Consider the following 25,949-nt stretch of genomic DNA (forward strand, 5'->3'; position numbering starts at 1 on the left):
CGATTATTTTTTTCGCAAAACCCTTCGATTCTTTGGAGAAAATTCATCTATAAGGAAATTCCTCTACTCAATATCTTGATGACAACTCCCATCTAGGTTTCTTAATTTGTTTTTTAATTTCCATTTTAATTATTTTTCTATTTCCCCATCAGACGATCGGTAAACCCAGCTCTATTGTCAAGGCAAAACTGAACTTTGGTCGTTGTCATATTTATAACTTATGACTAGAATTTAACCTTTAAGGTTTTTGTTACCATTAAGTATTCTAGTTATTTCTTTCATTGGGAAAGACTACAACAACTCTATACATGACTATTATTGTTATTTTATGGTCAAAATCAACCCTTAGGGTTATGCTATAGTTTTTTGTTCCAATTGTATTTTTGAAGGAAAACTATGGCCTCTCTAGCCATAACTTTTACTATTAATTTTTGGTCAAAAATTGACAATTATAAATGGTTGTTGTGGTCTTGTTTTATTTGGAACATAAGTTAATATTTATTTCATAAAATCATCTTAACATGTGTATTGTAACTTAAATTATCTGATATATATATATATATATATATATATATATATATATATATATATATATATTTATATTTATATATATATATATTCCTTTTGCAAGGATGAAAGTAATTTGTATAGTTATTTTCTTTTTATTATATATATCACACTCCTTTATTTTGGGTTACTATTCTGAAAGTGCAAAGGAAAAAATCCCATTTTGGACGTGGTAGTTATATAGCAATATGTTTATTAATTTTTTTTTCATTTGTTAACAGTCATGTTTCAGATGTGAAAGAAATTCATTTTCCCAATAGTTAGGGTTTTTTTAAGATTTTCCCCAAACATTTGTGTGTCTTAAAAGTGGTTTCACACTGATTTTTCCCTTTTCTTAAATCTATATAGAAAGTGTTCTTATTCCCCAATCCAAGGACTGTGTTGAATAGTTAGGCTTACTACCCACCAGTTAGGTAGTAACCCTCTCTTTAATAGACTATTGGTCATAAAAATATCCCTTTGTTTATATATGCCTATAAATTGAAGGAAGGAAAATGGTTATTATCCAAAATCATACCAAACACAAAATATCCATACCATTAACTTCTTATTTATTTTTCAGTAAAATAATCCTTTTATACTATGATAAATGAAGAGAATTGATGATGTTAGTCAAAAATTTTCATTGTTAACGTTCAAGCTCAAAGATGTTGAGGACTAAAGCCTTTCAAGGATATGAATCAAGTTTGAAATTTGATTTTATTAAGGTTTGTAATTCATGTGATCAAATGCTTTAGGAGTCTAACATGTTGCCTCCAAAAAGAGGTAACAACATGAAGTGAAACTATAGCAACATGCATCATTGTTGAACATTGTTGTGAACAAGATGCCATTGTTAAATCGTGCAGAGGTCAAAAAGAAAATGGAAAGGCTATTTGAAAAAGAATACAATGGTCCCAAAACATCAGTTCTTGTGGTTTTCATAACGTTTTGTCTGTGAAGAGGGATACTGCATGGTGATGGCGATCACATTTGGTGAAGATTTGAGCCAAAAACAAGGCTAGAAATCCTAGGCATCATTATGGTGACAATGTTCAAGGTGAAGGGAACTTGAAATTGTTTAAGTTTCCATTGATTGAAGACCGAGGAGGGAATTTTTATATTCCTTCAAGGGAAGTTTTCTTTTATGAAAATCTTGGGAAATTGTAGGAAGATGTTACCTTTCACATAAAATCAAAGGCTTCAAAAGGGAAGTACATTTATGAAGAGCTCGAAGTGACAAATACAAGAAAATCTAAGTGGATTAAGATTAGAAGGGTGAGGGAACTACACCCTCATCTATTTTTTAACTAAAAATGAACTTTTGGAGGTCCAAAAGCTTCTAATGGGGGGGAATCATCGGGTGGATCAGTTTCATGCTCAAAATTCAAAGTTCTTGGATTGGCTTGAAACTAGTTGCAAAGAGAATATCTTATTACCCTGAGTCCAACGCAACTCGTTTCACTCAAAACTGAAATCAGATGCTCTTGATATCACGTTCTGCTCGATTTGGTAAACAATTAAAAATTTGAAAATGAGTTTGCAGGGATGCTTAGTCAAAAATATGTATGCTGATTGGAAAATTATCGTATAGGGTGATTGGACTTCCTATCAACCAATGGTAGGCCTAACGAACCAAAGAGGGTCGGTCAAGCCCATCGCTCACCCCTTCAAGAACATCGACTGCCTATGAGGGAGAGTGTCGGCCAAGTCAAGTCACTCGAGCCGAGCTGTATCAGCCATCAGATGGAGGGGTAAGGATTTCGAGGCCTCACAGGGTGTGTGAGTACACTAAACTTTAAGGAGAGGAAGTTTTCTGGCTAATGAGAGGGTTTTCTCGAAAGCCTGTCCCGGAGCGTTGTAGCTCATCCGATGAGTGGAAGCGTACCATCAAGGGTGTTTTAACACGCTCGACTGATAAGGAGAGGGACAGAGTCGCTCACTATTCATATGGCGAGGGGCTTTAGAATTGGGCCCTCAAGGTTCAGGTTCCTAGCTATCAAATCCAGTTTCTTGATTGAAATTATAATTCATTGGTAGTTGGTGTAATTCCATTGGTTGAATGCTCCTTGAGGTGGTCTAATTAGGATATGCCACATGGGCCAATGGATGTCTGACACGTGGCCTCCTGAGATTGGTGTAAAATTATGGTATGAGGCTGAATTTCCTTCGCGAGTTTCAAACGTGAGACCTATAGTCTGCCAGCCAAACCCTCCTTCGGCCAACCTATCACAGTGCTTAACTATTATGGTTCCAAAATCCTATTTAAAGTTTCATAGTGCTCAAATTGGGGGAGTGGGATCAGGCTAATCCCTAGCCACTAGCCACCCCAGCACCCTTGGGACCGCAAGCATAAGGTCTAAGGGGCTAGGCCTTAGCCTAGCCCACAACAACAACCCCAACACTTAACCATTGGAGCCAATGCTTAGACCGAGCAGAAATGAGGAGGGGGCCAGACCAAGCCCACGTGATAAGCCATAGAACTAGGAGTGCGTGGAGGAAAGGGGCCAACCCCAGGTCATATCAATACGATAAGAACGGGGGCGCGGAAAACCCAAAGGGGTTGGAGTTATGACCTGTAATATCGACCCCTAATGTGGTCATATGCACCAATTTGACCAACATTTTCATAATTGGGGGCTTAATGAGCAGACTAACCACCCTACAATTTTTCCCATCATGTGGGATTGTAGGCCAGATTTACGCACTGGTTCTAGGTTTGGGCTGCTCAAGCTAGGTTTAGGATGAATTTGGAGGATTATTAGCTATAGAATTGTGCAAAAACTTGAAATGAGCTCAACTTACTCAATTTTTGGCCAAACTAGGTGTAGAGAGAACAAAAATGGGGGTTTCTGACAGTGATCGATCCATTGGAGACATCACTTTTACTATTTTATCTACATAAAAGCATGAAAAAAAACTTTTTAACACTTAATGAAAGAGGCCCTACATTGGAAGCTAGACTAGGAGATGTAGCCCAGGAGAGGGGTGAGCTCCTTTATCATGTTTTGTGTTATGTGTTTTAGATATGCTTATTTTGTCTCTGCTTGGCTATAAATTGTGGTTAAATTCACTTGTTTTATATGTTTAGTAAATTGATCCTCTACCTAAAACACATATAATTTTCACTTGCAAATTGTTAAAAATGTTCAAGTTTACATATTGATATCATTTTTTTATCAAAGCAACTTGTTATTGTGAAGATTTGATTTGTTTCCAATTGTTCTTCTAATGCTTACAGGGTTGAAGATCAAAAGAGGAGAAAGATAACTTATGGAGCCAAGATCTTAAATTTTTCAAGGAGAACAAATACACCTCAAGCTTCAATAGTCATGGAACATGAACAAGGTCATGAAGGGATGTTTGAAGATGAAAGAAATTCTAGAAAAGAATTCGTTGAGATGTATGAAATGGTAAAGGTTATTTATGAAGAGAGAAATGAAAGGTTGTATGGAGAGAGCTCAAAACATCTAAAAGGAGATGGATGAAAAGGAGACAAACCTCCAAAATGGAATGGAGGGATTGGTGACAAACCAACACCTTCACCTCCATCATCCTCATCCTCATCTTCATCCTCATCTTCTACTTCTTCTACCCTTTGACAAAAAAAACACCTCCAAATTCTCCAAAAGGGCATGCTAAAATTCCTTTGCTTAAGCTTGATATTAAGTTTGAATTTCCTATGTACAATGGAGATCTAAACTCAAATTGATTGGATAATTGGGTTCATCATATTGAAGTGTATTGTAGGATACAAAGAATCAAAGATGGTGAAACCAAGATTCATCTTGCTTCTCTTAGATTGGAAGGTGAAACACTTGTTTGGAGTGAAGCCAAAACTTAAGAGGACATGAAGAAACATGGTAGGGTTTTATCCTCTTGGAATGATTTTGTTGTTACAATAAGAAGGCAGTTTTATCCATTAGCATACATGCAGAAAGCTATTATGGATTGGCAAACATTTAGGCAAGCTAAGGGGGAAAATGTGCAATATTATACTCAATAATTTAGGAAAGGAGCTTTGATTTTGGGTATAGATTTGTCTTCTCAAGATACTTTGCTCAAATACATTGGAGGATTTCATCGTTACTTGAGACATACCATTCTCATGCTTAACCCTAAAAAGCTAGATGAAGTTTGTGTACAGGCAACTCATTTAGAGGCAATAGGTAAATATATTTATGAAGAAACTAGTGACAAGTAATTCAAGACTTATGGAGAAAAAGAAAAAGTGAAATTTAAAGGCAAATATAAAAACAATATTGCAATTAAGAAACAAGGAGAAAAGATCACATGTAAACATTGTTCTAAATAAGGCCATGACAAACACCACTATTGAAAACTTAATTGTGAAATGAGACCCAAACAGTTTAATAACAAGGAGTAAGACAAGATTGTTGTAACTACAAAAATAGATTTAGGTTCTAATTCCAAGGATGAAACAAACTCACAACCATGTGTTTGAAAGGTGAGGACATTGTAAGTACTAGTTCTTCAAATTGTCTCAATGATACTCAATATAAAAAAGCAAGAATAGAGCTTTTCCACATTAGAGTCATTTCAAAACATACCAAGATAGATACATTGTTTAATAGTGGTGTGAGCAACATGAACAAAAATTGCAACAGGATGCATCACTTTTGAAATTTGGTGTGAACAAGATGCCAGTGTTAAAGCATGCAGAGGTCAAAAATAAAATGCAAAGGCTATTTGAAAAAGATGAAATTGGTCAAAAAACATCAGCTCTTCTGGGTTTCATAATGTTTTGGATTTGAAGAGATATATTGCATGGTGATGATGATCACATTTGGTGAAAAGACGAGCCAAAAACAAGGCTAGAAATCCTAAGCATATTTATGGTGATATTTTTCAAGGTGAAAGGAACTTGAAATTTTTTAAGTTTCCATTGATTGAAGACCGAGGAGGGAATTTTGAGATTCCTTCAAGAGAAGTTTTCTTTTTTGAAAATCTTGGGAAATTGCAGCAACATGTTATCTTTGACAGAAAGACAAAGACTTCAAAACTGAAGTACATTCATGAAAAGCTCAAAGCGATAAATCCAAGCAAATCTAAGTGGATTAAGATTTGAAGGGTGAGGGAATTGTACCCTCATCTAATTTTTGACTGAAAATGAGATTTTGGATGTCCAAAAGCTTCCAATTAGGAGGAGTCACCTGGTGGATCAATTTAATGCTCAAAATTCAAAGTGCCTGGATTGGATTGAAACTAGTTCTAAAGAGAATATCTCGTCACCCTAAATCCAACGCAACTCGTTTCACTCAAAACCAAAAGCAGATGCTCCTGATATCGAATTCTGATTGATTTGGTAAATAATTAAAAGTTGTAAAATGAGTTTGCAGGGATACCTAGTTAGAAATCCATACACTAACCAGACAATGATCGTACAAGGTGATCAAACTTCCTATCGGCCAATGGTATGGTGACAAGTGTCACATTTTGATTCGTTGGTGGTTGGTGTAATTCCATTGGTTGAATGGTCATTGAGGTGGTCTAATTATGGGAGGCCATGTGAGCCAATGGGTGGATGTCACGTCACCTCATGAGGTTGGTGTAAAATTATGCTACGAAGCTGAATTGCCTCTATGAGTTTCAAACACCAGACCAATAGTTAGCCAAGAAAACCCTCCACCAGCCCGCCTATCGCATTGCTTAACTACCATGATTCCAAATTTTTATTTAAAGTTTCATGGTGCACACACTGGGGGAGGGGGTATAGGCTAAGACCTAACCCTTAGCCACCCCAACACCCATGGGACCACAGGCACAGGTACCAAGGGGCTAGGCCTTAGCCTATCCCATGGCTAGGCCTTAGCCTATCCCATGGCTAGAGCTCTAACACTTAACCATCGGAGCCAATGCTTAGACCGAGCAGAAATTAGGAGGGGGCCAGCCTAAGCCCATGTGATGACTATAGAACCTAGAGCATGTGGAGCAAGGGGGCAACCCCAAGCCCACGTGATGACTATAGAACTTGGAGCATGTGGAGGAAGGGAGCTAGCCCCTAGGGGTCTAGCCCCAGGTCATATCAGTACCATAAGACCGGGGGCGCAAAGAAACCAAAGGGGTTGGAGTTTGGCCCCGCAATCTTGGCCCCCAATGCAGTCATATGCGCTAATGTGACTGAGATTTTTGGAATTGGAGGCCTAATGGGTGGGCTAACCATCCTATAATTTGGCTCGTCGAGTGGGATTGTAGGCCAGATTTGCACACTGATTCTAGGTTTGGGGTGCTCAAGCGAGGTTTATGTCGAATTTTGAGGATTATTAGCTATAAAATTGGGCAAAAACTTGAAATGAGCTTAACTTACTCAATTTCTGGCCAAATGAGGTGTAGAAAGAACCAAAATGGGGGTTTCTGATAGTGATGGATCCATTGGAGACACAATTTTTACTATTTTGTCTATGTAAAAGCATGAAAACACACATTTTAATACTTAATGAAAGAGGCCCTGCATTGGAAGCTAGACTAGGGGATGTAGCCTAGGAGAGGGGTGAACTCCTTTATCATGTTTTGTGTTATGTGTTTTAGATATGCTTATTTTTTCTCTACTTGGCTATAAATTATGGTTAAATTCACTTGTTTTATATGTTTAGTAAATTGATCCTCTACCTAAAGCACATGTAACTTTAATTTGCAAATTGTTAAAAATATTCAAGTTTACATATTCATATCATTATGTTATTATAGCAACATGTTATTGTGAAGGTTTGATTTGTTTGCAATTGTTTTTCTGATGCTTACAAGGTTGAAGCTCAAAAGAGGAGAAAGATAACTTGTGGAGCCAAGATCTTAAATTTTTCAAGGAGAACAAATACACCTCAAGCTTAAATAGTCATGGCACATGACAAAGGTTTTGAAGGGATGTTTGAAGATGAAAGAAATTTAAAAAAAGCATTCTCTTAGTTGTATGAAATGGTTAAGGTTCTTTATGAAGAGAAAAATGAAAGGTTGTAGGGATAGAGCTCAAAACATCTAGAAGGAGTTGGAGGAAAAGGAGACAAGCCTCAAAAAGGGAATGGAGGGAATGGTGACAAACCACCACCTTCACCTCCATCATCCTCATCCTCATATTCTACTTCTTTTACCCTTTCACAAAACAAACAACTACAAATTCTTCGAAAGGACATGCTAAAACTCCTTTTCTTAAGCTTTATATTAAGTTTGAATTTCCTATGTACAATAGAGAGGTAAATTCAGAGAGATTGGATAATTGGGTTCGTCAGATTGAAGTGTATTGCATGATACAAATAATCAAAGATGATGAAATAAAGATTCAACTTCCTTCTCTTAGATTGGAAGGTGCAACACTTATTTAGTGTGAAACCAAAACTCAAGAGGACATGAAGAAACATGGTAAGGTTTTATCCTCTTGGAATGATTTTGTTGTTGCAATAAGAAGGCAATTTTACCCATTAGCATACATGCAAAAATCTATTATGGATTGGAAAAACTTTAGGAAAGCTAAGGGGAAAAATGTGTAATCTTATACTAAAGAATTTAGGAAGAGAGCTTTGATTTTGGGTATAGATTTGTCTTATGATGATACTTTTCTCAAATACGTTGGAGGATTGCATAGTTACTTCAGACATACCATTCTCATGTTTAACCCTACAAAACTAGATGAAGTTTGTGTATAGGTAACTCATTTAGTGGAAAAAGGGAAATATATTTACAAAGAAACTAGTGAGAAGTTATTCAAGTATCGAGAAAAGGAAAAGGGAAATTTAAAGGCAAAGATAAGAAGAATACTAAAGTTAAGAAAGAAGGAGAAAATATCACATGTCAACGCTCTTCTAAAGGTGGCCATGATGAAGACCACTATTGGAAACTTCATCCTGAAATGAGACCGAAAATGTTTAATAACAAGTAGAAAGACAAGATTGTTACAACTACACATCAAGATTTAGGTTCTAATTTTGGGGATGAAACAAAGATCACAACTATGGGTTTGAAAGGAAAGGACATTTCAAGTACTAGTTCTTCAAATTGTCTCAATGATACAGAATATGAAAAAAAAAGAATAGATTTTTTTTCACATTAGAGTCATTCGGATATATATACTGTTTAATACTGGTTCACAAGAAAATCTTATCTCAGAAGAAATATTCAAGAAGTTGAATTTAGAAACCATTCCTCATCCTAAACCTAATCATTTAGGTTGTGTATGTGAGAATTAAAAATTGGAGGTGACAAAGAAATGCATACTTAGATTTGCAATCACTGCAAACTTTCTTGATGAGGTTGAACTTGATGTAGTTTCGCTTGATATATGTGGTATTTTTTTTGGAAGTCGATATCTTTATGATAGGAGAGCCATTTTTCATTTCCATGAGAACACATATCATTTTTTCAAGAATGGAATTGAGTATATTGTTAGAGTGCATAACAAGAAATTGAGTTCATCTCTTATGAACGTTGGACAAATGAAGAGAATTGTTAATGCGAGTCAAAATTTTACATTGTTAATGTTCAAGCACAAAGATGTTGAGGAACCTAAAGCCTTTCAAGGATATGAATCAAGTTTTAAATCTGATTTTATTGAGCTTGATAATTCATGTGATAAGATGCTTTAGGAGTCTAACATGTTTCCTCCAAAAAGAGGGAAACAACATGAAGTGAAATTGTAGCAGGTTGCATCATTATTAAATATTGATGTGACCAAGATGTCAGTGTCAAAGCATGCAGAGGTTAAAAAGAAAAAGAAAAGTCTATTTGAAAATGAGGGCATTGGTCCCAAAACATATTCTTGTGGGTTTCATAATGTTTTGGATTTGAAGAGGGATATTGCATGGTGATGGTGATCACAATTGGTGAAGCGTTGAGCAAAAAACAAGGCTAGACATCCTAAGCATCATTATGGAAACCATGTTAAAGGTGAAAGGAACTTGAAATTTTTTAAGTTTCCATTGATTAAGGACTGCGGAGGGGATGTTTAAATTCCCTCAAGGGAACTTTTATTTTCTTAAAATCTTGGGAAATTGCAAGAAGATGTTATCTTTGAACAGAAAGACAAAGACTTCAAAAGTGAAGTACATTCATGAAAAGCTCGAAGTGAAAAATTCAAGCAAATCTAAGTGGATTAAGACTGGAAGGGTGAGGAAACTGTACCCTCATCTAAATTTTGAATGAAAATGAGCTTTTGGAGGTCCAAAAGCTTCCAATGGGGAGGAATGATCACATGGATCAATTTAATGCTGAAAATTCAAAGTACTTGGATTGGCTTGAAACCAATGCCAAAGAACATATCACATCGCCCTGAATCCAACGCAATTTGTTTCACTCAAAACCGACATTGGATGCTCTTGATATCACATTTTGATTGATTTCACAAACATATAAAAAAATTAAAATGAGTTTGTAGGGATGCCCAGTTAGCAATCCATATGCTCACTTGACAATGATCATACAAGGTGACAGGAATTCCTATCGGCCAATGGTATGGTGATAAGTGCCACATTTGGATTCGTTCGTGGTTGGTGTAATTCCATTGGTTGAATGGTCATTGAGGTGGTCTAATTAGGAGAGGCCACGTGGGCCAATGGGTGGCTGCCACATGGGCTCCTGAGATTGGTGTAAAATTATGGTTTGAGGTTGAACTGCCTCCATGAGGTTCGAACATGGGACCAACAGTATTCCATCCAAGCCCTCCACTGGCCCGCCTATGGTGTTGCTTAACTACTATGGTTCGAAAATCCTATTTAAAGTTTCATAAAGCACACATTAGGGGGGGGGGGGGGAGGGCTAAGTCCTAGCTTCTAGCCACCCCAGCGTGAATGCGACCACATGCGGAGGGGCCAAATGGCTAGGCCTTAGCTCAACCCATGACCACAACCCCAACTCTTAACCGTTGGAGCTAGCACTTAGACCGAGCGGAAATGAGGTGGGGACCAATTCAAGGGGTCCAACCCAAGGCCATGGGATGGGGCATAGAACTAGGAGTGCACGGAGGAGATGGGATAGGCCAGGTCATATCATTACCATAAGAATGGGGGCTTAGAAAACCCAAAAGGCGTGAAGTTAGGCCCTGGAATCTCAACCCCCAATGTAATAATATGCGCCAACGTGAACGAGATTTTCAGAACTGGGGCCTTAATGGGTGGACTAACTATTCTACAATTTCACCCATCAGGCGGGATTTTAGGCCATATTTGCACGCTGATTCCGGGTTTGGGATGCTCAAGTCAGGTTTAGGCAGAATTGAAGGATGATTAGTTGTAGAATTGGGAAAAAACTTGAAACAAGCATAACTTACTCAATTTTTGGCCAAATGAGGTGCAAGAAGAATCAAAATGGGGGTTTTTGAGAGTGTTGGATCCATTGGAGACATTAATTGTGATGTTTGGGCTATTTTAGAGCATGTAAACATAATTGTGAATACTTAATAAAAGAAGCTCTTCATTGGAAGTTGGACCAGGAGATGTAGCCTAGGAGAGAGGTGAACTCCTTTATCATTTTTTGTATTATGTGTTTTAGATATGCTTATTTTATCTTTTTTTTGCTATAAATTGTGGTTAAATTCATTTTATGTGTTTATTAAATTGATCCTCTACCAAAAACACATAATTTTCACTTACAAATTGTTAAAAATCTACAAGTTTACATATTTAGATCATTCACGTTGTTTAACGACTAGGTTAAAGGTTCAATAAAATATATTTTCCTTAAACACCTAAAAATAAATTTAATTGATAACTATTTTCGATATATGATTATTAATTGATAACTATACTCTATATATTATCACATAATTAGAAGAAAAATGAAATATTTTTCCTTTTACAATGGGATTGCCCATGTGAACAATTCAATATTTACTTATTCAAGCATATACCAATGTTTTTATTAATTTCAGTTTTTGAAATTTAATTTACCCATATAAAATTATTTTATCTTACTAAATTAATTAATAATTTGAAAATAAACTTAGAGATAAAAAATACAATGAATATTATTTGGAAAAAAAAAAAAATTTAATTGTTATGTGTTTATTATTATTATGGACAAGTCTTATTAAAATTATTTTTCATAAATTATATATATATATATATATATGCTTTTATTTTGAAAAGATATTTTAAATTTAAATTTAATTATTAATTAAGTTTATGATATTTTTAATTTATTATAAATTTATATTATTATTATTATTATACGTAATTATTAATAAATCTATGGGGGTCTACTACTTGTCCTCCTCTTCGTAAACCTTAGATTTCTCAGTTTTCATAGACTTCACATTACTTTAATCACCAATTGAACTACCATAGACATAATAATAATAATAATAATAATAATAAAAATAAAATATCAATCCAGATTTAAATTAATAATTGATAAATTAATAAATATTACTAGCACAACCACATACAAATATTAATGTGATTGATATATGCCAAGGCTTCGTTTCTATCTACCATATATATTAATAAAAAAATATTATTACTATAAAATTATTATATTTATTATTATAAATTTATATTAGTTAATATTTTTTATTTAATTTTATTTAATTTTAAATTATTTAATATAATCTAAAAATTTAATAAATAATATTAACTTGAAATAGCAGTAATATTAACTAACAATAATTATTTTAGTAAATGTGGTTGATATATTTCCAAGGCTTCATTTCTATCTATAATATTTAAAAACAAATATATAATACAACAACAACTACTACTACTATTTATTACTTCATTTTGTTATAATAAATAAATAAATAATGATTTATTTTAAATAAATAATGATTTCTTATTAAATAATTTTAATAAATATTACTTAATAAATTAATTCAACCATGAGTAACCATGGTCGAATTTCATCAACCATGATCAACCTTGATTATAGTCTCTTCAATCATGATCATCAATGATGGTCAATCATGGACAACCATGGTCAATCATGGTCAACCATGGTCCCACATCGCATTGTTTCAATATGAAAATCAATTGTGGTCAACCATGTTTATTTAGTGTTTATAATATTTATCTTAGGGTTTATATACCTTCGGTTTATAATATTAATCTCTTTGGTTTATTAGTATTAAATATTAATCAATATAAATAATAATAATAATAATACTTTTATCGCAATAATTCTATTTTTATTAATATATATTTATCAGTGGTAAGGCCTATATCAACAACTTTAATATTTTAATGAGGTTGTCCTAGTAATAAATTAATTTAGAAATCACTAGATTTCTCCATTAATTCCAACTTTATATATTCACATACATTCTATTATTTTATATGGATAGATAACAATATATGCCATGATACTATTATTTTACTCTTAATAATAATAAGCATACTTTCAACTATGGATCTTACACCCAATAATACAATTATTATTATAATAATTTTATTTTTTAACATCTCCTTGTCATAATATATACTATATGCTAAATAATAAAATGATACTTGCATTAACCAATCAAAAATAATAATAACCAATAAAAAATTTATGTCATAAATAAAATACTTCCATCAACTTTATATAAAGATATAAAGCATTTAAAGGTAAAGAAAAACATTACATTTTAGTATGAAGGAGATATTTACTTTCTTCAATACTTAAATGTAGAGTTAGCAAACAATAATGTTATTGATATTTCTTCAATACTTAAATATTTCAATGTTCATATTAAATAAAAATATAGTAATTTAAATTAAGAAGATCTTACCTTTTCACTTCCTATTACTAGGGATATGTGTAATTTATAGGTATATGTGAGAAACATTATTCCATTAGTAGGTTCTCTTTAATTCCAGGCATGAGGGAGATTTATAATTATTTCTATATTTAATGTAGATTTGATATGTAACTTTAAAAAAATATTAATTAAAAAAAAATCAATAAGTGTGTATCGAATGTGTTTATATATATATATATATATATATATATATATATATATATATATATATATATATATATATAGATAGATAGATACACACATATTGATTTTTTTATTGATATTGAATGTGATGTTATACGTATTAAAATTTTAATATGTGAATCATAAATAAAATATTTCAATGTGGTGTAGCTTCGCTTACCATTTGAGGAATAGAGACAGTGATAAGACAAGCTCATAAAATGACAGATAAGCTCATACAAGATGCATGATCATATCAGTAATAGAATGTAGGTTATTTATTCTTGTAAGAATGTAGTTGTACTCATTGTGTCCCCTTCTCCAAAGAATGCAGGTGTCTTAAGAGATGAATCAAATAAAGATAGATTAGGAAAAGGGAATATAAAGATAGAGAGTCATAAGGCAAGTAAACCTTGAAGAATAATAACGTATATAAAGAATGACCAGAGGATACGACTAAAGGAGAGGGTTTCCTCGACTAAAAAATAATCCTTTTCTAAATTCTTCCTGGAAGCATGACTAAAGAAGTTGGAGAGGGTGTAGAAATGAGAATAGAAAACCAGTTGTTGGTGAAGAGAACATGGATTGGTAGTAGAGGGAAGTCCAGAGCTAGGGATGGAGAAGGGTGGGATGTCCAGAGGATGTAAGGGACCAACAAAGGAAGTGTTATATATACAAGAAAAATATCAATTAAAAAACAAAGTGTGTGTATAGAATTTGTATGTATATATAACACTCAACACACACACACACACACACACAAACACACACATATAGAGAGAGTTATATTATATGGATATATGTATTCTATTCTAGAATCTGAATGTGATGTTATATGTATTAAAATTTTAATGTGTGAATTATAAATAAAATATTTCAATCTCAACTACTTATATATATTATATATAAAAGAAGTGAAAATAAGAAATTTATTATAGTTAAAAAAATTTGTTAGTGTGTTTCTCAAAACTAGCATAGATCCATCTAAATTGAGATTTACTAAAAGTTGAAGGAATCAAATATCTCGAGGTGAAAAACTTTCCTCAATTTCTGCACTCAAAAAGAGTGTTTCATCTTGAGAGATTTGATTCCTCTAAGTGGTTGGCAGATCCACAGTTAGATGGATCTATGCTAGTTAGTATCAACAACTAGAGGAAAGACTCTCCAGGTCATTTGAGTCTAATATATCTCAATGGTACCACCGTCTTGGCCACCTTCCTAACCATAAAATCTTGAGTGTATCATTTCAGATAAATTATAGTGTCAATAGTGCTCTCTCCCTAGTAAGTTTCCATGTCCATGTATTCCTTTGAATTACTTTTGATGAACTTTCGTATTAATGAATATAAAATTACCAGAAAATAGTAGAGAAAAGGTGGTAAGTTGATGAATTTGTAACACTCAAGCCCTTAATCATTCATCTTGATCATGCCTCTAGAGTCTCAATGAAAATAATATTGATAGCTAATCTTAATAAAAATTACTTCATATTGTCTTTGTGGGTCTACCTTTAGTAGAAGAGTTTCTATAAGCTAGGTTCTTCATGTACATATTAATTTCAAACGATAATCAAGGTTAGGGTCAAGAAAATAACAAGTTTAAGTTCATTAGCATTGTAACCTACCTCTATATGTTGTTCGATCTCAATTATCATAGCTTGACCTATCTTTTACTAACACGTTCTTCATTGGAGTAGGAATATGACTCATGAAAATCCCAATCCTTATGAGAAGCTTTTCCACCACTTTTGTTAATCCCTTGCGTAGGTTGATGCAATGGGTGTCACTATTTGAAGATTAAATAAATGCATATAAAAGGATCTTTATAGACACATCCATGGGAGAATCCTTATCCCCTCTTAATCAAATGGAGTAGTAAAGTGGAAGCAAGCGATTCAAAATCATTAGCTATTGTAGTCCTAATCTTGAAGAGCACATAACTATTGCAAATTGCAAATGTAAAAATATCAATGGATACTTGGAATGCTCTTCATAAAAACTATCAAAGGATGCTTGGAATGTCATTCTTAAGAACTTGGAATATCCTTCTTAAGATATAAGAGCTCTAGGTACCTTTTCGGTAAGGGATATTAGGGATCAATAAGAGTTAGATAGCATTATGATATAAATGTAGTGAATTTAGAATTTACTTCCATTTTTTGTACCTACAACTAATCTATGCATATGATAATAAGTATAAAATTACCTACTAATGAATTGCATGCATGTGTAATTTGTACCTAAACCTCAAAGTTCTAAGTGGAACTCATTTACAAGACCAAGCTTTGCACACAAGTCACTTTTTAGGAGGAAGGTGGATTATAATAGCATTGAATGGTGCATAATGAAATGATGATGTTAACTTATAACTACTAGCACAACCACATTAAAATTATTAATGTGGTTGATATAGCGAAAGACTTCATAAACCATGGTCAACCATTCAATGAAAGATTAAACCCACAGTATCTAAACCCTACAATAATGTGGTTGATATACGCCTAAGGCTTCATTTGTATCTACCATTGATAAATATATATTAATAAAAATAATATTATTACAATAAATAATAATAATAGTAATAATAATAATAATAATAATAATTATTATTATTATTATTATTGTTATAAATTTATATTAATTAATAATTAATATTAATAAACCCAAGAGATTGATATTATAAACCCAAGGGATTAATATTATAAACCCAATGTGTATAAACCCTGAAATAAATATTATAAACACTAAAATAAACATGGTTGACCATGGTTGATTTTCATATTGAGACAATCCTTGTCAATACTATTAAACCCATGGGTTTGATATTATGAACCCAAGGGATTAATACTAAAACCTGAGGGGATTATGAACCCAAGGGACTAATATTATAAACCCTAAGATAAATACTATAAACACTAAAATAAGCATGATTGACCATAGTTAATTTTCATATTGAGGAAATCATTGTCACAATGTGACATTCAACCATGAATGACCATAGTTGGCTATGATTGACGATGGTTGACCATGATTGATATTATAGACCTAACGGAAGAATAAACCCAAGGGATTGGTATTATAAGCCCAAGAGAATAATAAACCTAAGGGATAATTATACATTTATATTAATTAATATTTAATATTAATAAACCCAAAGAAATAACATTTTTTTCTTATCTATTAGACTAACCTAAGTACCCATGGGGGATTTGAACCGGTGACCTATCGCAAGGAGTGCCTTAACAACACACCCATTCACTATCAATCCAAAGCCCCGTGGGCCCAAGGGAATAATATTTATCCCAGTGGACTAATATAATAATCCCAAGCTATATAAACCTTAAGATAAATATCATAAATACTAAAAGAAGCATGGTTGACCATGGTTGATTTTTATATTGAGACAATCCTTGTCACAATGCGCCATGGTTAACCATTGCTGACCATGGTTGCAATGATCAACGATGGTTGACGATGATTGATATTATAAACCTAAGGGAATAATAAACCCAAAGGATTAATATTATAATCCCAAAGGAATAATAAACCCAATGGATCTATATTATAAACCCAAGGGATTAATACTAAAACACCAAGCGATTATGAATCCAAGGGAACAATATTAAATCAAACTTGGGACTAATATTATAAACCCATGGTATATAAATCCTAAGATAAATATTATAAACACTAAAATAAACATGCTTGACCATGGTTGATTTTCATTTTGAGACAATCTTTGTCATGATGCCACATTCAACCATAGTTGACCGTGCTTGGCTATGATTGATGATGGTTAACCATGATTGATATTATAAACTTAAGGGAATAATAAACCCAAGGGTTTGATATTATAAACCCAAGGAATTAATACCAAAATTCCAAGAGGTTATGAACCCAAGGAAATAATGCTAAACCCAAGGGACTAAGATTATAAATCCAAGGTATATAACCCCTAAGATAAATATTATAAACACTAAAATAAACATGGTTGACCACGGTAGATTTTCATATTGAGACAATCCTTACCACAAACATGGTTGACCATGATTGACCATAGTTGTCCATCATTGTTAATCATGATCAAAGAGACTATAATCCAAGTTTATCATAGTTGATGAAATTCAACCATGGTTAATCATGGTTGAAAAAGATAATATTGTTACAATAAAATTATTATTATTATTATAAATTTATATTAATTAATATTTAATATTAATAAACCCAAGAGATTATGAACCCAAGGGAACAATATTAAACCCAAGGGACTAATATTATAAACCCAATATATATAAACCCTAAGATAAATATTATAAACATTAAAATAAATATGGTTAATCATAGTTGATTTTCATATTGAGACAATCCTTGTCATAATGTGACATTCAACAATGGTTGACTATAATTGCCTATGATTGACAATGGTTGAGTATGATTGATATTATAAACCTAAGGGGGTAATAAACCTAAGGGATTGATCTTATAAACCCAAGGGAATAATATTAAACCCAATGGACTAATATTATAAACCCAAGGTATATAAACCCTAAGATAAATATTATAAACACCAAAATAAACATGGTTGACCACAGTTGACTTTCATATTGACACAATTCTTGTCACAATGCGATATTGGAGCCTGATTGACCATGGCTGGTTTCCATATCGTGATAATCTCTGTCACAATGCGATGTTTGACCATGGTTGACCATGTTTTATTTTATATGACATCTTTGACCATGATTGACCATGCTTATCCATGGTTGACCATAATTGTTGATCATGATCAAAGACACTATAATCAAGGTTAATCATGGTTGATGAAAATCTACCATCGTTAATTATGGTTGATTTAATTTATTTAGTATGTATTAAAATTATTTAATAAGAAATATTCATTTAATATAAATCATTATTTATTTAAACTAATTAATTATTTATTTATTTTTTAGGAAAATGAAATGATAAATTATTATTATCATTATTAATTCATTTTTAATTTTATTTAATTGTATTTATATTTAATTGAATATATTTATTTTTTGAATATTATAGATATAAATGAAGCTTTCGGCGTATATCAACCACATCTATCAAAATAATTATTGTTGAATTTAGGCTTCTATGATCCATATCAAGTTTATTGAGAAATGTTTTCTATGAAATCACATCAAAATTCATTTGTCAAAGCGTTTGAGCCAACAAGTGTGGTTCTTGCTAATTAATATTACTACTATTTTGGATTAATATTATTATAAAAATTTTAAATTATATCAAATAATTTTAAATTAAATATTAAATATTAATTAATATAAATTTAAAATACTAACAATAATTATTATTGTTGTTGTAATAATATTATTTTTATTAATATATATTTATCAGTGTTAGATATACAAGGAGCATTGGTCTATATGAACCACATTAATATTTTTAATGTGGTTGTGCTAGTAATACTTATTAATTTCTCAATTTATTAATTTAAGTCCAGATTGATATTAATTATTATTATTATTATTATTATTATTATTAGTAGTAGTAGTAGTAGTAAATATTATTAAAATTATTAATTCATTATTATTCAATTTTAATGTCATGACCCATCTCCACATAGTGGTTTGAGTGCTAAGTCTATTAAGGCATACATTACCCCCTGTGGTTTTGAACGTATGACCTTTTACTAAGAAACACATGCTCTTAACCATTAAAGTCACTCTTAAAAATAATATCAATTTAATTGATAATTAAATTTAAATTTAAAATTTTCCATTTAAAAAAAAGCCCATATATATATATATATTAAAAAAAATTATTAGCTTAAAAAATAATAATTTATGAAAAATTTATTAAAGCTGGTCTATAATGATAATAATAAAAATAATAATTATTTTTTTTTCTAAATAATATTCATTGTATTCTTTACCTCTAAATTTATTTTTAAACTATTGATTAATTTAATAAGGTAAAATAATTTAATATTGATAAAAGAAATTTCAAAAAATGAAATTGATAAAAGCATTGGTGTATGTTTGAATAAGTAAAGCTTGAATCCTTCACGTGGGAAATCCCATTGAAAAAGGAAAAATATTTCATTTTTTTTAAGTATATGATAATATATAGAGTATAGTTATCATTTAATAATCAAATATAGAATATAGTTGTCAATAAAATATAATTTTAGGTGTCCAACGAAAATATATTTTGTTGAATTTTAACATTGTCGTCAAAAAAACGTGAATATCTTTTTTTTTAATGATTAGTTTGAGGAAATTTTAATTTAAATGTGTGTAAAAAATTATGTATACTCGGTGAAATTCACCGAACACATGGGTGGACGGTCCGCCATCGTAATCCTTCTCGCCTGCCAAACACAGTGAGACTTAGTGCATGACACTACGGCCCATCCTGATGGCCAGAGCAGCAACTCTCAGCGTTTTGTCGCATTGGCTATCGCGTAATTGGCTTCCGGTTTTGGGCACTACCATATTAAAATAACTAGTTTCAGAGAATGAATCGCAGAATTTTCGGGAGAAACGAACACTTACCTCGCTGCCCAAAATATTGATGTTTGCAAATTATTCATTCATAGCCAAAAGAGATAAAATAAAAGAACAATCCTCCAAATAAAATGCCCGGAAGATATAACAATTCCGATGGCCTCTGGTATCCCCACAGAACCAATCGAAAAACTAGGGTTTGTTTTTGCCCTAAGAACATAATTTAAACAGCAGGAAAAAAGAATTGGCATAGCAGTCAAAAATGTTGCACGGAAAAAGGGTAAAAATATTCACTCCGTGAAGTACGATTGGAAGGATTATCCATGGCACCTTCGTTCTAATAATTTTCTAACAAAATTTTCACTTATACCAAAAATAGTTTAACCATAAATTTTATTGTAGATTCATATACCACCCAAAGACTGCTGTACTGTCTCCGCGGACATAATGAAATCATTCCCGCGGGCCGGCAGCCACCATCCCCTATCTGCAAAACGTGTTGGGCAATATACCGGGAATCCAAATCTCAAGGACGTGGCGGCAATCCAGGGGTTCGTACCTGAGGTCATGTTTTCTTTGCAGCACCGACGCTTCCGCCGTACCCTGCTGGCGCTGCCAGCTGTGATGTGCGGTGACGGGTTTACGGAAACTTCGCGCGGAATCATATTTACGAGCCTATAGGTCCGCTAATGGGCTTCGGCGGTATAAGCCCACCTGGATAATGTACCTGATTAAATTTAACTGTTGGCATATATAGCTTTTAGTATTAATGGGTTTATAGGCTCGTAAATATGGGTGGCTTAAATGTTGGTAAATATTGGTTGTCTAAATTTTACAGTTAAAGGTTCAGTTGTGTGCACGGAAATTGTAAGAGAACAAAACTAAACTACAAAAAAAACTGAATTATCTGGATTCCATTAAAAGCGCAGATATCAAATTTTTGAAATTTATTAAAATTCAATATAATCTAATAAACTCTCAAACACACCACAGTAGTTGGTGAATATTCGGAACATATTTGAACATAAGAATCCATCTAGAATCTTAATTAAAAAAAAATTAAAAGTCAACATATACTCATCGGCAAAGCATGAGTTGTTTATTCTCCTTCAACCACCGAATCCGAAAGAAATGGCCAAGAATCCGATATAAACATATTTTCGCGTGAAATATTTTTGAAGGCATCTTGTTAACGTTGAAATGGAAGCCCACGTGATATTTAAGAAGTATGTTTCTACTTTTCATAGAATATTAAATATGACCATCTTCTGTCTCACATTACGATTTCTGAAAGCATGATAAAAATCAACCCAATCGCACAGAATTGATGGCCTCCCATTATTTCAACGCATTGTTGTTCCATTGATAAACTAACATCGATGTAAACACACTCTAATAAAAAATAATCATAACATGAAGAATTAATTCCATTGGCTAAGCAAATTGACCCCGTCAAAATCTACTCTGTGATCCGTCAGTCAAATTACATCCTGTGCCAGGTTAGGTAGGCAAGTAACTCATCTCTATCGTCAACAGCCCGATGCAAACCCATCACGCTGCTATTTAACATGGGCGTGCCATAGCAATTCAGACAAAGTATCAGCTATGGAGGGGCGTCTTATTGTTTGTATATTTATTACATGTCTGAGTATTTTCCTGGCATTACGTCTGCGAAATTTAACCAACACACAGACAAGTGCCACAAAGCCTTTGGTGCCAGCCATCTACTTCTTTGGAGATTCTACTGTAGACCCTGGCAATAACAATGAACTTGTAACTCTTGCAAAGGCCAACTTTCCTCCATATGGGAGAGATTTCATGGATCATAAACCCACTGGTCGATTTACAAACGGAAAATTAGTAACAGATATACTCTGTAAGTTCACTGTCCCCCTCTTTTCACTTTATATTTTAATGTAGAAAGGAAATATATCATGGTTTGGTTTGCATAGATGATGATAGGAACTCATAGTAGGCTTCTTTTACAAGTGCTTCTAATTGATCCGGAACACTTTTATGTATAATGATCACAATTCTAAGATTGTTATTATCCATTGGTAAAATGTTTAGCTTTAAATCTTCCAATTCTAGTACTCTTATTATCTGTTGGTAATAATGTTTATGTTTAATTTTTCCCGCTGTATACAGCCGGATTGGCAGGCCTTCCAGATATAGTGCACGCATCTTTGGATCCTGAATTCCGAGGACCACTAATTCTTAGGGGAGCCAGTTTTGCTTCTGCTGCTTCTGGATACGATGACACTACCTCGCATACCATGGTTAGTACATGTTTTATATGTTCTGCTACACAGCACATAGATATATAGAAAAGCATTTCATAGCTGAAATATAATTTTGAATTCATGCAGAATGTTCTAACTCTGGGACACCAATTGGAGAATTTCAAGCTTTATCGACGGCGGCTTGTAAATATGGTAGGCGGGGAGAATGCCAGCGAGATAATATCAGGAGCCTTGTTTGTGTTAAGTACCGGATCCGATGACTTCACCAATACTTATTATATCAATCCCATTACTAGAGCAGACTATAATGTTACAGGATTCCAGGATCATCTTCTCACCTCCCTCTCAAGATTTATTGAGGTGATCATATTGACTTTACATTAACGATGATATTTCATGTGGACATGTATATATCTATATTTAGACTTTACGAGTAGTGATAAACGTTGTGTTGATCTGTTTATATCAAAATTCCTTAGGATTTGATTTAATCCTTTTTAGGAAAATTGATAATTACTTGATTGAGATGTGTTTTTTTTCAAAGGATTTCACTGAATAGATTTTAACGATATTTCGTGTCGACGGGTATATATCTATATTTAGACTTTACGAGAAGTGATAAACACTATCTTGATCTGTTTGTATCAAAATCCTATAGGATTTGATCAGATCCTTTTTAGGAAAATTGATAATTACTTGATTGATAATTATTAGGATTTGATCTAATCCTTTTTATGATCATGAATAGATAAATTACTGCTGATAACCTTGCGCTAATATAGCTGTCATTAACAAATGATTTTGTGACAGGGTATTTACAGCGAAGGTGCCACCCTATTTGGCCTCATCAGTCTTCCTCCTTTTGGATGCTTGCCTTCACAAATTACTCTACACAACTTGATCGGTGACGCGTGCGTAGATGAGTTTAATGATGCTGCGATCTCATTCAATAAAAAAGCTGCAGCCTTACTAGAGACTTTGAAACCCACACTTCCTGGTCTTAAAATGGCTTATATTGACATATATGATAAGCTGCTTGACATGATAACGAATCCCAAAAAATATGGTAATATTCTCGCTCTTTCTTATCCCTTAATGCTGGAATATATATGGGGGCGTTTATGTGCAGATCTTCCTAACAGTTTATAAATTAATTAATGTGTGGAAGGCTTTGAAGAAGTGAGGAGAGGTTGCTGCGGAACAGGTTTGCTGGAGGCATCAGTACTGTGCACCCCCTTGACCCCCATCTGTCGCGATCCATCGAAACACGTGTTCTGGGATTCTTTCCATCCAACAGAGAAAACTTACAGTATCCTGGCAGAAGACATCCTGTCACAGGCTGTTTCGATCCTACATCTGTGAACAATTCATTCAAAAGCAGATTTTGTTGTATGTAAATAAGTACCAAATCAGATGTCCATGGGCGATTAGAAACTCCATCGGATAAAATCACAAATGGATGTAATTCAGTAAAACGAGAATATAGTATTAATCTCGATACGTCACATTAATACTATATAATTGTATTCGTTGAAATCGCTCATTGTACATCGTTTCTTATTACAATACAAAAAATGTTACAAGTATAATAATAGTAATCCAATATATGATCGCAGAAATTTGAGGTGGTTTTGTTCTACCTTTTAAATTTGCATCGGAAAACATTGGTGTTTTATTTATGTTTATTTTTTAGATTAATTTTTAAGAAAAACCGAAATTTTCAATTAATTGTTTATAATATTTATAAATAGAACATGTTACGGATGATCAAGAATAATCGCAATGTTAATAGTGTATCAACAACCATGACGCGATTATGATGTTTTGGATTTTTATATTTATTAATATTTTAGAAAATAATTTGACTGGAAAATAATTTAATTGGGATTATTTTGGGAATTTAATTGGGAGTATTTTGGGTGGTTGATGAGAATGGTTTGAAGTTTTATGAACTCTTAAGTGAATATATTTGTGAGCTAACTTAATACCACCAAAAAATATATATAGACATACATATTTTAGTCCAAATTTAAATTAATTATATTGAAAAGCTACAATACTTTTAAGATAATAAAAAAAAATTAATATAAGATTTTGGTTTTTTCATAACATAACAAAAAATTTAGGAGAAAGTTTCAGAAGATACATGTTTTAATATGAATTTTTATAGAGAGTTTTTATTTTTTATAACTAATTATGCATTCAAACTTCTAGATTGAAAATAATAAATGTCAATGCATTTTATCTAGTTCATTATTACTAGGTAAAGTGTACTCATATTGTACTATATGACATTCAATAATTGAAGTAACCTCCATTTTTGTATATTAATGTGATAAAGCACAATATACTGATTTGATGCTAATTATGTAATTTTTTATTTTTTTTAGTTGGATTAGGCTTATAATTTTTGTTAAATTAGTTTCACATTTTTTCCTCAATGACTCATCTATTTTCATTATGATAGATATTAATGAACTATATTTATTATGTGCTAGATGTTTGTGACTATGGAAATACCAAGTTGTTCAATGGGAGAGTTTTAGCTAGAGGAGAGGAGAGGAGCATGAGTGGAATTGAGATTTTTATTTTGAATATATTTATTTCTAACAATTATGTATGTAAAAACATTTAGCATCTAAAGCATTTGATTCTAATTCTCGTTTATTCTTTCTTATAGAAACCACCCATTATTAAATATTTAGTGCATAAGCCTTTTTATCAATCCCCTATATCAAACTATATAAAAAAAAAAGATACTTATTAAATTGATTATGCTCTATAAATAATTAGTTAACTCATTAATTAATTAAAATCATTTTAATCACTCCATTTTAACGGAAAAAATAATCAATCCAATTTAGTTAAAATTATAATAATCCAAACTTTCCCTTTTATATTCTTTACTTCATCAAATTTATCTAAATTCTTCTTCCCTAAAATATTTATAGTAAAAAAATTATTAAAATAATAATACTGGGCACAAAAAAATAAAAATATATTGGCTACATCCGTTATCAAAATTTACTTAAGCAAGAATGTCTTTCAAAGATATGACCGGCATATAATGTAAAAACCTAATAAATTTATTAATTAAAATACTTTTTCCCCAAAAGGGTTTAGAAAGTATAGGATTCCTGGGTGAAGGCCATTGACTCTTTTGAATGATATGCTTTTATCAATAAGACCATGAATAAGGAAACACTTTGAACGACTTCCTTTGATTTTTTTAATATCAAAGGTTAAAATCTGATTAGATTTTTAATTTTTTATTAAAATTAAATTAATAAAAGAAAAATTATATATATTATTAACTGTAATTTTAAAATTTTACGATAAATTTTATTAAATAATCTTATAATATTATTCTAATACTAAGCATAAAATACATATTATTTTAAATGATTTTTAATTAAATATTTGATCTACATACAACACTATATTATATGATATTTTTTATTTATTAAACTGTGTTACCAACTTTACAATAATATTATTATACAATGTAAACCTTTACAGCTTGTCACCTTAAATTCAAAAATATTAAAAAAAACAGAATATCAATAAATTAAAAATAGTAATAATTAAAAATTTAATGTTAGCCACAAATAAAATAAACCAAATTTCATCTTAATTTTAAATCAGTTTTATATAAAGACATAATTGAAAGTAAAATAGAAATAGTTTACCTTTTAATATGAGATATGTAATTTATTTACTATTTAATATAGATTTTGATGTGTAATTCATTTTATGTTAAGTTCAT

The 25,949-nt window shown here is 32.0% G+C and overlaps 1 protein-coding gene across 1 annotated transcript; it reads left to right on the forward strand.

Annotated features, from left to right (window-relative positions):
• The first annotated feature begins 21,545 nt into the window (after positions 1 to 21,545).
• Positions 21,546 to 23,656, forward strand: LOC149260817 (GDSL esterase/lipase At5g03810-like). The gene is made up of 5 exons (XM_089380731.1): positions 21,546 to 21,816; positions 22,089 to 22,219; positions 22,310 to 22,543; positions 22,994 to 23,249; positions 23,352 to 23,656. The coding sequence occupies exons 1-5, from the start codon at positions 21,546 to 21,548 to the stop codon at positions 23,543 to 23,545; spliced, it is 1,086 nt and encodes a 361-aa protein (XP_089236857.1). The 3' UTR covers positions 23,546 to 23,656.
• Positions 23,657 to 25,949: the final 2,293 nt, after the last annotated feature.

Source organism: Pinus tabuliformis, chromosome 6, assembly GCF_031772625.1.
Source record: "Pinus tabuliformis cultivar Carrire ecotype Pingquan chromosome 6, CPIR1, whole genome shotgun sequence".
Taxonomy (NCBI): Eukaryota; Viridiplantae; Streptophyta; class Pinopsida; order Pinales; family Pinaceae; genus Pinus; species Pinus tabuliformis.

Coding starts and splice junctions, on each gene's coding strand:
- LOC149260817 (XM_089380731.1), top strand. CDS start 21,546: ATGGAGGGGCGTCTTATTGTTTGTATATTTATTACATGTCTGAGTATT. Junction 22,544..22,993: donor CCCTCTCAAGATTTATTGAG/GTGATCATATTG, acceptor ATTTTGTGACAG/GGTATTTACAGCGAAGGTGC. Junction 23,250..23,351: donor AACGAATCCCAAAAAATATG/GTAATATTCTCG, acceptor AATGTGTGGAAG/GCTTTGAAGAAGTGAGGAGA.